Raw genomic sequence first — 14,231 nt, forward strand, 5'->3', positions numbered from 1 at the left:
TGGGGACACCACTCGCCTGTACCGGGTTCCTGGGGGGGGGGTGAGGGGGCGGGAAGCGGCTGCCGGGCAACCCGCGGGCAGCGGCGCCGAGCACACGGAGGCGCTCCCGCCGCCTCCCTCCGCGGCCCCCCAGTGCCGCCCCAGCCCGGCCCGCCTCCTCCCCTCGCGGCCGCCCCAGGGCCGGACCGCCCCGCCGCGCTCCGCGCCCGCAGCCCGCGGGCGGGCCCGCACACGCCTCCCGCGGCCGAGGGCGGTCCGGGGCGGCCGCGCGGTGCCGTCCCGCTTCGCCGCGCAGAGGGCCGGGCCGGGGCGGCAGGAGAGAGGGAAAGAGGAGCGGCGCGGCCCGGCGCGGGTGGCCGGGCTCGCCATGGTGCTGGTGGTGGTGATGGGCGTGAGCGGCTCGGGGAAGTAGGTAGCGGGCGCATATGGCGGCGGGGCGGAGCGGCGGCGGGACTCCGGCGGCTGCCCTCCTGGGAGCGCGGCTGGGGCTCCGGCTCGGCGTTGCTGGAGCCCTCCCGTGCGGGGGTCTCGGCGCCGTGCGCAAGCGCCGGGGGGTTGTAACCAGCTCTTTGTGCTTCCCCGCAGGACCACGGTCGGGTCGCGGCTGGCAGCGAAGGTACGGCGGTGCAGGGCGGCGGGAGTGCCGACCCCGGCGGCGCGGCTGCCCCCGGCGGTGAGGCGCGGCCTAGCCACCGCGGTGCGGCAGCGGGGTCAGCCCGCCCCCCGAGCGGTCCGTGCGGGGCTGTCGCCAGCGCGGGGTGGCCCACGGCGAGTTCGGCCTGGTGCCGCGGTGCGTCAGCTGCTGCCGCCGCCGAGCTGACTGTGTAGTTTTTGCCAACCATCGCGACACAGACGGTGGTTCATAGCGCGGCGTAAGAGGCCTGTAATTTATTAGGTGTCGTTTCTGTAGATTCTGGGATCCCTGTCAGCTCCCCTGGTTTGGCAGAATGGTCCATAACTCTAGGGGTTTTTTTCTTAGCTGGGATGGAAGTTCTACGATGCAGACGATTATCATTCTCCGGAGAATAAGAAGAAGATGGCAGAAGGGATACCACTAGATGACGAGGTACCTTGTATAAACCCTGAAAGAACAGCCATCGACATGTTTGTCTTTGTAATCTCTGGCACACTGTGCTGAAGTAGATTGTGCTTTATGTAGACTAGGCTGACTAAGCATCAGCTGAATTTATAGGTCTGCAGTTGGTAAGAGGGGGAGGCTTCCTGTGTTACACAGGATTCTGATAAAAAAAAAAGTTGTTTATCAAAGTGTGCTTGGTAGCTCACAAGAGGTTTGGTGCTGATTTAAGATTTGTCGGAAATGTCTCCCTCTACATCAATACACAGAGTTGCAGCTTTAGATTGCATGCTGCTTCTTTGAGTTAAATACATGAAGATAGACAAGTGTCTACTGAAGTACGTTTCATCACTTACAGTTACTGCAGTGATTATTCCACGATCTTCTGATTTATACACTCCTACTTAACACATGCTTCTTTCCCTTCAGCTTGTTGTTCAGCCTAAACAGATAAAAATGATCAAGTTTAGTTTTACAATACTTACAAATTCAGAGACTGGAGTGAATTAGAAAAGTTACAAGATGACAGCTCTTGAACTTTTTCTGGGAAATCTCTAGACACATAAAGCTGAACTAGGGAGTTCTTCAAAGCACTCTCTATAGACTGAAAAAAATGTTCTAGATTCCTGTTAAAAACTCTAATCTTTCATTAGTGGTTGAAAGTTCATATAATCCAGTATGTCATCTAGAGCAGCATTGCACAATTGAATGACTAAACCATTGGTGTAAGGTGCCCAGCAGGAGAAAAGCATCTCCTGAAACACCACAGATGCAAAATCATAACGGCCTTGAATGCCAGTGGGAAGTTACTCTGTAATGACAATGACAAAAAGTTGTTGCATTTATTTGTCCATGTTATCATTTGTTGTGCTCACCTAGCAGTAACGGCAGATGATGAATTGGGAGCAATTGTTGAGTTCTCAGTAGGTATGACAAAATTTTGTGGGAGCTTAATATTTAAAACAAGATTATAATCAGAAAGTGATCAATCACTCACATCGTGTTTGCCTAAGTACTGAGCAAAAGCATTGCAAAACTGTGGCTATGATGACATTTATTTGTGATTGCTACTGGCATTACAAAAATTATATAATTAAGTTATTGCAGATAAATAAATTTAGATTTGTCTGTTCCTGAAAACCTCAACTTTGATCCAAAGCATTGTGAATGTATGCCAAGATATAAGGAAAAAGCAGTAACAATTCAGGCTGTACATTTGAATTGTGTAACAGAAGCAAAAGAGAAGCTGACTGTCCTTCAAAGGTTTAGCAGGTGCATGCTACCCGTAAATATGTATTACTTTCTTCAGATACTTGTAGGTTTCAGTGATGTAAATAGTACTATTCCACTAAAAACATCATATTGATAACATGCTTTGCACTTCTTGTTAGCCTGCAGGCAGTGGTAGCAAATCTACATTAGGAAGAAAGAGAATCAAAACTGAACTTGCTGTACAGTTTAGTGCTAAGTTTCATCTCTACTCAAATGCTCTAGATGTTAGAAGCAATTGTTTCAAAACAATTTCATAAGCAACTTTGAACTAACTTATTTTCTTTCTAGGACAGGATTCCCTGGCTTTGTACATTGCATGATATACTAAGGAGGTAAGAGAACACCTAGCTTTAAGGAGTTTGGGCTAATGACAAAAAACAGGACCAAAAGTGTTTTTCCTCATTGCGTTCCACAGCAGAAATGTATGTAGTAGTGTAAAAACATTCTGCAAGTAGTAAAGCTGCTCTGTGTTTGCTAATCTGAGCTGTCATAATAATTGCTGAGGGTGAGCTAAACCCTGAACAACAGCGTTGGGAAAACTCTTGCCAATGATAGTTGGTTGGTTTTCTGCTGTCTGTGTCAAAATAATTTCAAGGATCTAGTTCAGTAATAATCCTGACATTAGCTACTTACAAAGGACATAACCACAAAATACACCGATTATGATAGTAGGATAAAATTTTGTAAAATGTTGTTAGTTTGAATAAGATAGTGTCATGTGCTTGACACCATCTGCCGTAGGGTCTATGAGAAGCTCATGGAAGTAAGGGCTGGATGAGCAGACAGCGAGGTGGATTGAAAACCAGTTGAACGGCCAGGTGCAGAGGGTGGTGATCAGTGGCATGAAGTCTAGCTGCATGCCAGTGACTAGCAGTGCACCCCAGGGGTCAGTACTGGGTCCCTTCCTGTTTAACATCTACATTAATGATCTGGATGATGGGGCAGAGCGTGCCCTCAGTAGGTTTGCAGAGGGAACCAAACTGGGAAGAGTGGCTGATCCAGAGGGACCTTAACAGGCTGTAGAAATGGGCTGGCAGGAACCTCATGCAGTTTAAGAAGAAGCGTGAAGTGCAGCCCCTGGTGAGGAACAACCCCAGACACCAGTGCAGACACTGGGGCACACCCAGCTGGAAAGCAGCTTTGCAGAAAAGGAGCTGGGGGGACTGTGGTGGACACCCAAGTTTGAACATGAGCCAGCGATATCCTGGGCTGCTTTAGACAAAGGATTGCCAGCAGGTCAAGGGAGGTGATCCTACTCTTCTCCTCAGCATGGGTGAGGCCACAGCTGGAGGGCTGTGCCTAGTTCTGGGCTCCCAGTTACAAGAGAGGAGATGTGGGCATACTGAAGAGTATCCAACAAAGGGCCATGGAGATGGTGAAGGGACTGGAGCATCTCCCAAATGAGGAAAGGCTGGGAGAACAGGGACTGTCTAGCCTGGCTTTACACAGTGGGTGTTGCTTGCTTGTGCACATCAGGTGAGCGTACCTCATTGAGGCATGTGTTAATTCACTGAGAAAGCTGGCTGCATTGTTATGCTGGATCTATTGCTTTATGTTACATGCTAGCCCACGGCCACCACCCAGTTCCAGAAACTTCACAAAATCAAGTGTACTTTAAAAGAGCCAAATTCCACTGTTTAATTACTTGCACTTACAAGTAGCTGAGGCTGGCATTGGCTTAGCTGGGTGATAATAGTAGGCATTACAAGTTCTTATTTCCATGTGAAACAAAATCTAATGAACATAGCATGATTTTTAAATTTTAATTTGATTATGGAACATAATTTCTTAGGCAGGCATTTCAGTCACTCTTCATCGAGACAACCAATTCCGGATTTGGTTTTCAGTGGAACACCCATGGTTTAATGCTTGCTTTGTTTTAAGAAACCTTGCCAGTAAAAAAATGCATGTGCAAGGTATTAATTTACCTGCATTTGATCCGTTGTTTAACTTGAAGAGGAGATCTATGCAGTGCTGCTGATGAGTATGGCTACAGGAAACATAAAATGTAACATTACAGTTAAATCTACAAATTTAACTGTAGACAGGTGTTAGGATGTATACCTGCACAGGTATTTAAGAACAGAGCTCTGTACTGTTCAGCAGCCACTTACCCTCCAGGCAGATTAGTACAGTACAGTAATTTTATAGATAGTGGATGGGAGTTTGTAGAGATACTCAGTTGCTGCTGTTCTCAGCAATTAAGGAAACAATCATGACACTTGTTCTAGAATTTGATTTAGTTTAGGAAAGAATGGTGGCTATAAGGAAGGCCCCCAAGATTGAGATTTTACAGGAGGCTGGCTAGCCTGACCTCACTTTCAAATCACATCTTTACCTGCTTTGGAAACTTGGTTTCAAAATCCTGTCAAAATTTTGCCATTACTCCCAAGGATCCAGGGTTTGTCTTCTTGTTCAGCAGGACCAATGAGCCATTTAGTTACACCACATGTGGATGGTTTTTGGTTGTTGTGGGTTTTTGTTGTGTTATTTTTTTTTTTCCTTTCGATAGAGAAGACTTATCTAGACAAGATGCAATTCTGGCCTGTTCTGCACTGAAGAAGATGTATAGGCGTGTATTAGTTAGTGGAGCATCTGCAATTGAAAGCCACAAGCCAGAGCAACCAGGAGAAAACGCAGCACTGCAGATCCTCTTTGTTCATTTGGATGGGCCTATAGACATCATTGCTGGCCGCCTGGAGAAGAGGAGAGGCCATTTTATGCCACTTGAACTTCTCAAGTCTCAGTTTGATACTCTGGAGCCTCCTAGCGCACCAGAAAACTTTATTACTGTCAGTCTAGAAAAATCTCTCCCTGAAATAGTGCTGGAAATCGAGAGCACCATTTTTCAGGGTGAGGCTTTTCTGGAGTAAGTTTCTGAATTACACATACAGAAATGCCCTTAAGGATATCAAGGGTATGAAACAGCATTTTAATTATTAAATTGATTATTAAATCAAAACAACTTATTTTTCCTGATACTTAAATGGATTGCAATAGTAAGAGCTGGTTTACTACTCTTGGTATTTTTATCATGGCTCTGTAAAAAACATGTAAGATGAAATTTTCAAGAACTTTTCAAACCCATCACCGTACGAAGTTAAAACTCCCATTTTAGGAAAAGCCTGCTAAGGGCCACACACAATAATTTATTTCCTCCATTTGAATTTTTACGCTGTCAAACATGGAGATGAGCACATCTGCTATTAAGTGATAATTTACAGCTTTGTTAGAAACAATAGATTTATTTTTCTAGAAGAGGCAGGAACATGCACGACAAAGTTTGTTGTCCTTGCTAACCTCACCAGGGCACTACTGACTTCAAAGGAGCTTTTGTGAACTCTTGCTGTATGCCTTCAACACCAAGCTGAAAAATGTGAGAAAAAAGGTAGTAGTAGTGAGGCAATAGACAAAATATAATAGTACGGAAAGCTTCAGAAATAAAGTAAAAATGGCATCATATTGGCTCTGAACTCCCATCTTTTATGTACAAAGCGTACCAATTGATGAAGTGCACGGGGGAGAGTCAACCAGTGATCTAAGATACTGAAATCAAGATCGACAGGTGTTTACTTCTTTTAGAAAAAAGCTGGACCTTCTCCTTTATTTCTCTTTTCTGGTGTGCTTTAGTTTTCCACCTCAACCAATATCCAGTCAAATATATGGATAGGTGTTCATACAACTGCTTTAAAGCTTAAGATCAAACTGTTTCTAATACATATTTTTCACAACTTTTTTTTTGTGATTGGAAATTTCCAAATATCCAATGAGTTACCTAACTCAGGTTAAAATCCTCTTTTATTGCCAGAGTGATTTTTAAAAAGTTATTTACGCTTTGTTACACAAGAGATGCCTTTTTAGCTTAACTTAATGAAAACTGCAGATAGTTTCTGTAAGACAAAAGATTTGAGTCACATCTGGAGTCATCCCCATATGCCTCCAAACATGGATTATTTTTAGTTTGTCATGCAATTTTTTTATTTCTAGGTTGATGGATGAACTCCTTTAGAAGGAAAACTAATGTTTCAAAGTGTCTTTGGTGTAATTTTTGCCTGGATGAAAAAAACATTTGTCTTGGTTCTCATTTTGTATTAGTAAGGGCTTTATCATTTACTAGTCAAAGTACTGTGCTCAGATCAGTGCAATGAATGGGCATTATCTGACTGAAAGCAGGCACTTTCAGATACAAATTTGGGAGTGTAGGCATCAACAACACCCACCCAGAAGTGGTCTTTTCCTGTTTGTTCATGGCCTGGATGGAGAATAGCAGGCAGTTACCAGTTTTAGTCTCCTGCTGTACACTACAGCAGCACTAGAAAGAACACTTGCTCTCAATTCAGAGCCTGTTTATTCTGAGACCCAAGGTGCAAGCTTAAGACTCAGAGGCAAAGTTGAGTGCAAGAGACAGGCATGTCTATCTGATTCTTACCCTCAGATTTCAGAGACGAGGCACCTCTTCAGACCAAGTGACTCCTCAGAACTGTAAAAGTTTAGTAGCTATGAAAACCAAAGAAATAGCACCCGCTTGTGGTACCTCTGCTTTTAATGAAGACTATTTTCCCGATATACCATTTTACAAACAGCTTTTCTAATATATCCATTATTAAACACAGATTTCTGCACACTTTTTTCAGACACAATAGAACTAGAACAGGACACTGTACAGTGATGGGAAAGCAGTTGCACCCTGTCACAAACAGATAGGATCAGACCTTCAAGTAACAAAAAAAAACCCAGAACTAGGCAACATTTTCAAGTGGAAGTAGGAGTTCTGAGAAGGCTAGACTCTAATTTTCAGAGCTGCTTGTCACAAAGTGGCTGGCACTAACTGAAAATTTTACTCAACACTTAAAAAATGTTCTCTCTTAGGGAAGTCTATGTAAGCACCTTGGGTTTTGGAAGTGTCTTTTAAACAAAATAGTATGGTTTTACTTAGATGCAGTTCATGCTTCTTCAAATTAGGTCAGGATATTTCTCACTCTTAGCACCCAGGACAGGAATATTTTCTTCCCTTAAACTTTTAATATATTTGCCTTTTGCTTTTACTTAAAGCAAAACAAAGTATTTCCACAGCTTAAATGATGCTGAAAGGACCACAAAGCAACCATTGAAATTAACTTGCCACTTGGGACTGGCACTATTTAACATCTTTGTCAGCGATACAGACAGTGGGATCGAGTGCACCCTCAGCAAGTTTGCTGACGACACCAAGCTGTGCGGTGCAGTCAACACGCTGGAGACTATAGTGGTATAATGAGGAAATGAAATGTTAGATCCCGATAGCAGTATCCATTCATACATTAAACACAGGAAGGGTACAGTCATCTTAAGCTGCACAGGTTACCTATACAGGCAAAGGTACAGACCCAGCTGCCTGCCAGCTCAGCCCTAAATTAAAGTGGTTATTTTATTATGCAGGCACTGAACCAAGAAGAGAATTAAGACAGACAACATCCTTTACAAAACTGGCCATCTTGCAGTCACATCCCAAATAGTACTGTAACAGCGTTTGATTTGAATGTACATATTTTACATCATTTAAATGGCACCTGCTACACCCACTTTATCTAAGCTAGTAGTCGTCAACATCACACACCTCTTACTCTCTTCCCTCCACCTCACACTTACGAGAGTCGTTTACTCATCTTAGCCCAGAGCCAGTGAATATTCCCAGACCTTACACTCAAATGCCAACTCTTAAGCTGGTCAGTCATCTTGAATTCTAGGTAATCATCAATTGCAAACACACTGAGACAAGATGCTTAAAGATTTTTTTAATTCATTTATTACCTGTGCACAAGAGAAGTAACTACCAATAAAAACTCAAAAGATATACAGTATTTTTTACATGGTGGTTAAAAGTAATTAAGAGTATCACGTGACCATGAATGAAAGTAATGTTTCTATTACAAAACAGAATACATGTTAGAATCTCAGTGGAACAAGCAAAAAAGCTTTAGAAGCTGTTCCAGAGCATAAGGCAAGTGCCCCTTTAATTTGCACAATGATAAAGGTAATTTACAGTTAATCTTTGTGAATATTGGTTGAGACAATGTACCAATGCAAGTTTCTGTACAGTTAGATGTAAAGAGATAACCAGAACAGGAATTCTAATATATTTTAACTGAACTTGCTTAAGCATTTTTGCTGAGATGGTGACCAAAGATGCTGGAAGATTCTACCCCAAAAACAAGTCTCATGACTTTTTTTTTTTTTAAATAAGTAACGCAAAAAATCCAGGAAAAAGATTTCATTCTATTGCAATGTGTAAATCACTAGAAATGAGCTGTCTCCATTGTATATACTGTGTTTATACAAATTAAAGCAAAAAATGGTAGATTACACAAGTGGTATAAATCTTACAGCATTTTGCTAGCAAAAAAAACCCATGCCAAAATCACAATAAGCAGTATTGGTACCCACAAATCGTAGCTTCAATTAATTTGTTTCTTTTTTAATTTGTATTCTACATAAATTACTACTGAAGACTAATGTTTAAGTAGTAAATAAATTGGACAGTTGTAGGTCAGACAAAACCTGTTCAACCAACTGTGAAAGCTGATACTGTTTCCAAAAAATCACAAATAATGCAGAACAAAAGAAGTGTGATGCATGCAACAAAGTGAAAATGCATTGATTCCCACTGTTGGAAGAAAACTACTGCACTCCACCTTAAATGCATCAGACTGATTTTAGTTGAAACAAGACAATCCCAAGAGTCAGAATGAAATAAAGCAAATATTTTAAAGATTTAGGAGCTGTTATCAAAAATAAATTACATTTTTTCAAGTTAAAGAAACACTGCTATGAAGGCTGAGAGCCAAGCAGCCTTTCAATAGCTGCATTGATGTCTCCTCCTGTTGCTATTAGCGCTTGTAAGTTTGCTTCACGGTTCAGAAAGCCCATTGCACTCAGCTGCTCCAGTTGTTGCTGAAATCGAACTTCTGGATTTTGTAACTGCTAAGAACAAAATTTCAAGCTATAAAACCATAACACATTTAGCAAACTACATCATTTAAACACCATTGGTTCTGCACTACTCTATACTAATTTCTGACTACACCAAGATCCTAAAAATATACTACAACATAAATTCCATTCACAACTGAATCGCTTTTTTAGTATGTCAGAGCAGCTTCAAATTTTAACAGCATCTATACTTACATGACATTCTTGAACTATGGGAAGAGATGTTGGTTTGATAAAAAAAGCACTAAAATTAAACTGGGTAAATTGATGTCCCAAGAATAGTTTCTCAAAGATATGCATATAGGTTGGGTTTTTTTGGGTTTGTTTTTTTTTTACTGAAACAGAGTTCAACCTAGTAATGCAGAACAGCAAGAATTATGATGTCACTGTCGGCAATGGTGAACAGCACAGGCTTTTTTTTTTCCTGGACATAAAAATAATTTCTTTTTTAATGCTCCAAGTATGTGTTGACTAAAATTAGCAAAATTCTAATTCTCAGAAAGCTTCAGTCTAAGGCAGACTGACAGCTGTGCTTTATGGGATGATGCTGCTCACACAAAAACTCATGGCAAAATTCTCCATGATTCCAGTGGTATGAATTTCAGTTCAGAGGCATTTTTGAATGGGAACAATTACAGGACAATAGTATGTGGGAATAATATTGAGAAGTCACTTTTTGAAATCAATGAGTCCATGTAGATACCAACACCAAACCTGGGCAGCTACTGCTCATTTTCCTTTCGTTCTAATTCAACAGTTTCACACATCAAGAAATTACTACCAGTATTCAAATCTGCATACGGTTCCAAACTAATACAATGTAAAGACATAACTGGAAATTTAAGACCTGCCCCCCACCTGCTTCCCCCAAGCAACACCAAACAGAATGTTTACTCAGTAGTGTAAGATTTGACAGCGTAAGTGAAAATGTATGAGAATATGGCTTCCTACAGTGGCATCCACCAACACATTCCTGTGGTTAGATAACATGAGAAAAAAGCCTGTCAGATCAGCAAGCTGAACTCACCCACCCTGTGGCCAACAGGAGGAAAAAGCAGGACTGCCCCTTCCGCCAGCAGTCTGCCGTTACACAGTGTAAGGGTGCCACTTCAGCACTCTTGAGAGTTAACAGCATGTGTCCTTTAAAGCCAGTCTTGCTCACCAGCCTATACCTACTGGCAAAGCTGCCACCATTGCTTGACTTCTGGAGCTCTCTGGAAACCCTTGATCCCACTCAGTATGTTAACAAAATGCACTGCAGCATGGGCCTGCAGGATGTCAGTGAAGCCACATAACAAATTCAGGCTCCAAATAAACAGAGTGTGGCTATTCCAAAGTGTGGGACAAAGGCTTAGTTACGAAAAAAAGAGTAACAGCCAGCAATACAGACAAAAAGCACAGAGGTATTGGTGTGCAATACGCTTAAGGTTTTCTCTTCCCTGAGCCCACACTTCACTTGCCAGAGACCCTTATCACCTCAATCTGCCTCAATCTTTCCAAGCATTTCAGAAATTCAAGGGTATGAAGATGAGTGTATAAAAATCGATTGTTCAGAGGACACTTTTACTCAAATTTTATGTTTTTCCAGCATTTACTTGCACAGCTGCAACACCACTTTTATGCCTCCTCTGCTCAACTTTGACCAGAAGCATCCAGGGAGTGTGTTTACAATGAAGAAATAAAGTAAGAATTAAAAAAAACATCTAGACTATAGTGATGTATTTTACCTGAGCATTTGCACCAGCAAGTGCCTGCAACATTTGCTGGACAAACTGCTGGTGACCAGTTTCAGCAGTTCCTGATGCTGGACTTGTATTTTCACTGGTAACAGAACTAGGTACAGCAGACCCTGTAGGAGCTCCAGTACTTCCCAGTCCACCTAAACCAGGATTAAATCTGCATAAATGACAGAAAAAGAAATACACCACTTTAATAAATACTAGCTTGTCTCTTCTGATTTATTTAATTACTGAGTGAAAATCCTGTCAAAGACGGGATGAGAATTTAAGTACTAACACAAAGACCAGAGTCATCACTGTTTAGAAGTGCGTGGCAAGCAAAAATGTGACAGATTCTAAAACAAGTTTAGTTAAACTAAAAAAAGGCAGGAGGAGGAGTTTTTAATAAAAACTGGGTAAGTTTTTAGATGTAAAAAGAATAAACAACAAAACAAAAGAGAAAATTATTGCCTAAATTTGGAAGACAGATTCTTACCCTGGTATAAGCCCCGGTGCTTCTGTTGCTAGTGTCTGCAAGCCCTGCTGAATTTGTAGCAAAGCCTGCATTGCTCTAGGGTTTGACATAGCTGATAATGTGTCAGGATTCTGCATCTAAGAAAAGGAGAGAAACTCTTAATTGTATGCAAATGTTCGAAGTTAATCTTTATCAACAGATATTTTATAGAATCTGACATCATTTCAGAACTTGTTTTTCAACTTTATATTTGAATATTTACATGAACTTCTTCAGGTATTTTTTCTTTAAGAAAACTTTCATAGGACATATCAATTCACTTTTTAGATGTGGACAAAGCCTTTCAAATGAGAAGTATGCAAGGAAAAGTATTTTTCATTACCTCTCCTAGCAGACTTCATCTTTCAAAGCCACAGAACGGTATTAGTCCAACATCCTTCTAGAATTAGTCTCCTATGTCATACTAGTAATAAGCAAGAGTGCTGAACACAATGAAACTTGACTTATAGATACCTAAGAAAAAGTTATACAATGTTTCTTTTTCCTAGCTAAATTCAGACTGCAGCAGTTTGATCATGACTATTTGTGCATCTCTTCGTATCTGTAGTGACCTCACAGCCTAGATAAATGCAAACAAATGCACTGCAAAAACATACTAGCAAACAAACGTGTGACATTCAAGGGCTCTCACTGTGACTCTGTACTGGTTTTGATGGGGCTAGAGTTAATTTTCTCCAGAACAGCTGCTAAGGGGCTACGTTTTGGATTTGTGCTGGAAACAGAGTTGATAACACAGCGATGTTTTCGTCACCGCTGGGCAGTGCTTGCACAGCGTGAAGGGCTGTTCCGCTTCTCACATTGCCTAGCCAGTGAGTCGGCAAGGAGCTGGGAGGGGACCCAGCCAGGACAGCTGACCCCAGCCCACCAAAGGGATATCCCATCCCATATGAAGAGTTGAGGAAGGAGGACGAAGGGGGGGGGACGTTTGGAATTAGGGCATTTTGTCTTCCCAGGTCACCGTTAAGCATGATGGAGCCTTGCTGTCCTGGCTGAACTCCTGCCTGCCGACGGGAAGCGCTGCATGAATTCCTTCTTTTGTTTTGCTTGCATCAATTTACCTTTGCTTTACCTATCAAACCCACGGGTTTTCTCACTTTTACTCTTCCTATTTATTCTCTCCACCATCCCAGCATGGGGGGAATGAGTGAGCAGCTGTGTGGGGCTTAACTGCTGGTTGGGGTTAAACCACAACAGACTTCAACTAAAAACTGGCTTTCTTTTCTGAAATGTCCAGAAACCTGACTATTTTAGATACTATCCTGGTTCTGGCTGGGATAGAGTTAATTTTCTTCCTAGTACCTGGTACAGTGCTGTGTTTTGGATCTGTGTGACAATAATGTTGATGACACACTGATGTTTAAGTTGTTACTAATCGTAGAATCATTAAGGTTGGAAAAGACCTCTAAGTTCATTAAGTCCAACTGTCAAACCAACCCCACCACGCCCACTAAACCATTTCCAGAAGTGCCACATCTACATGTTTTTTGAACACCTCCAGGGACAGTGACTCCATCACTTCCCTGGGCAGCCTGTTCCAGTGTTCGACAACCCTTTCAGTAAAGAAATTTTTCCTAATATCCAATCTAAACCTCCTCTGGCACAACCTGAGGCCATTTCCTCTTGTCCTATCATTTGTTACTTGGGAGAAGAAACCAACCCCCACCTCACTACAACCTCCTGTCAGGTAGTTGTAGAGAGTGATAAGGTCTCCCCTCAGCCTCCTCTATTCCAGACTCAACAACCCCAGTTCCCTCAGCTATTCCTCACAAGACCTGTTCTCCAGACCCTTCACCAGCTTCGCTGCCCTTCTCTGGACACACTCCAGCACCTCGGTGTCTTTCTTGTAGTGAGGGACCCAAAACTGCACAGTATTCAAGGTGCATGTGTCCTAAATTTTTCAGTTTCTCTTGCTCTGCCAGCAAGCAAGTGCACAAGAAGCTGGGAGGGATCACGGCCAGCACAGCTGACCTGAACTAGCCAAAGGAACACTGTACACCATACAACATCACGCTCAGTATATAAACTGGGGGGAGTTGGCTGGGAGGGGCCGATCACTGCTCAGGCATCAGTCAGCAGGTGGCGAGCAACTGCATTGTGCATCACTTGCCTTTCTTGGCTTTTATTTCTCTCTTCTTGTTATACTCATTTTTATTACAATTATTATTATATTTTATTACTATTACTATTTTATTTTAGTTATTAAACTGTTCTTATCTTAACCCACAAGTTTTGCTTTTTTTTTCCCCCTGATTCTCCTTCCTATCCTACTGGGAGGCAGGAGGAGTGAGTGGAGCAGCTGCATGGTGCTTAGTTGCTGACTGGGGTTAAACCATAACAGCTACAAAACCAGAACTAATGGCTTATGCTAACTTTTGCTTAGAGATGCCAAAGTTAAGTGAAAAATAATGTGTTTCCAGTCACAACTTACACAGTCTTGGTAGCCAGACCTACTTCAAATAGCAGATGGGCTTATTAATATTAGCACCCTTCTCTAGACCAAATTGCTGCTTCTGCAAAAATGTTTTTGATTCCCACAGAAATCACTGATTATGGTCACACACCCTCTGGTGCAGAGCAGAATTGCAGAATAGGACATGAAGAACCCCGCCCTGGAATATTGGTGCTTAATGAGACTTAAGCATGGCAAGTTGTTAATATTCTC

The 14,231-nt window shown here is 42.1% G+C and overlaps 2 protein-coding genes across 5 annotated transcripts in view; one reads left to right on the forward strand and one right to left on the reverse strand.

The window, feature by feature from the left end:
• The first annotated feature begins 361 nt into the window (after positions 1-361).
• Positions 362-5,220, forward strand: IDNK (IDNK gluconokinase). The gene is made up of 5 exons (XM_086480221.1): positions 362-408; positions 586-616; positions 980-1,066; positions 2,636-2,679; positions 4,860-5,220. The coding sequence occupies exons 1-5, from the start codon at positions 368-370 to the stop codon at positions 5,218-5,220; spliced, it is 564 nt and encodes a 187-aa protein (XP_086336347.1). The 5' UTR covers positions 362-367.
• Positions 5,221-8,106: 2,886 nt separating this feature from the next.
• UBQLN1 (ubiquilin 1) overlaps positions 8,107-14,231 on the reverse strand; it is a 29,077-nt gene continuing 22,952 nt past the window's right edge. For 2 of the 4 annotated variants that reach the window (XM_086479259.1, XM_086479257.1), the window contains 3 exons: positions 11,531-11,646; positions 11,044-11,212; positions 8,107-9,304 (listed from right to left, as the gene is read on the reverse strand). In XM_086479259.1, coding sequence (XP_086335385.1) covers positions 9,152-9,304; positions 11,044-11,212; positions 11,531-11,646 — 438 coding nt within the window. In that variant the 3' untranslated portion in view covers positions 8,107-9,151. Of the gene's footprint in view, positions 9,308-11,043; positions 11,213-11,530; positions 11,647-14,231 lie in introns of all 4 variants that reach the window. The other 2 variants (XM_086479258.1, XM_086479256.1) reach the window with 1 other exon arrangement.

The sequence above is a fragment of the Leptosomus discolor genome, chromosome Z (genome assembly GCF_034619465.1).
Source record: "Leptosomus discolor isolate bLepDis1 chromosome Z, bLepDis1.hap2, whole genome shotgun sequence".
Classification (NCBI taxonomy): domain Eukaryota; kingdom Metazoa; phylum Chordata; class Aves; order Leptosomiformes; family Leptosomidae; genus Leptosomus; species Leptosomus discolor.

Bases quoted from the DNA above. Each gene is read 5' to 3' on its own strand.
- IDNK (XM_086480221.1), top strand. From the start codon at position 368: ATGGTGCTGGTGGTGGTGATGGGCGTGAGCGGCTCGGGGAA. The intron at 409-585 runs GTAGGTAGCGGG...GCTTCCCCGCAG, and splicing joins GGCGTGAGCGGCTCGGGGAA to GACCACGGTCGGGTCGCGGC. The intron at 1,067-2,635 runs GTACCTTGTATA...TTTTCTTTCTAG, and splicing joins GGATACCACTAGATGACGAG to GACAGGATTCCCTGGCTTTG.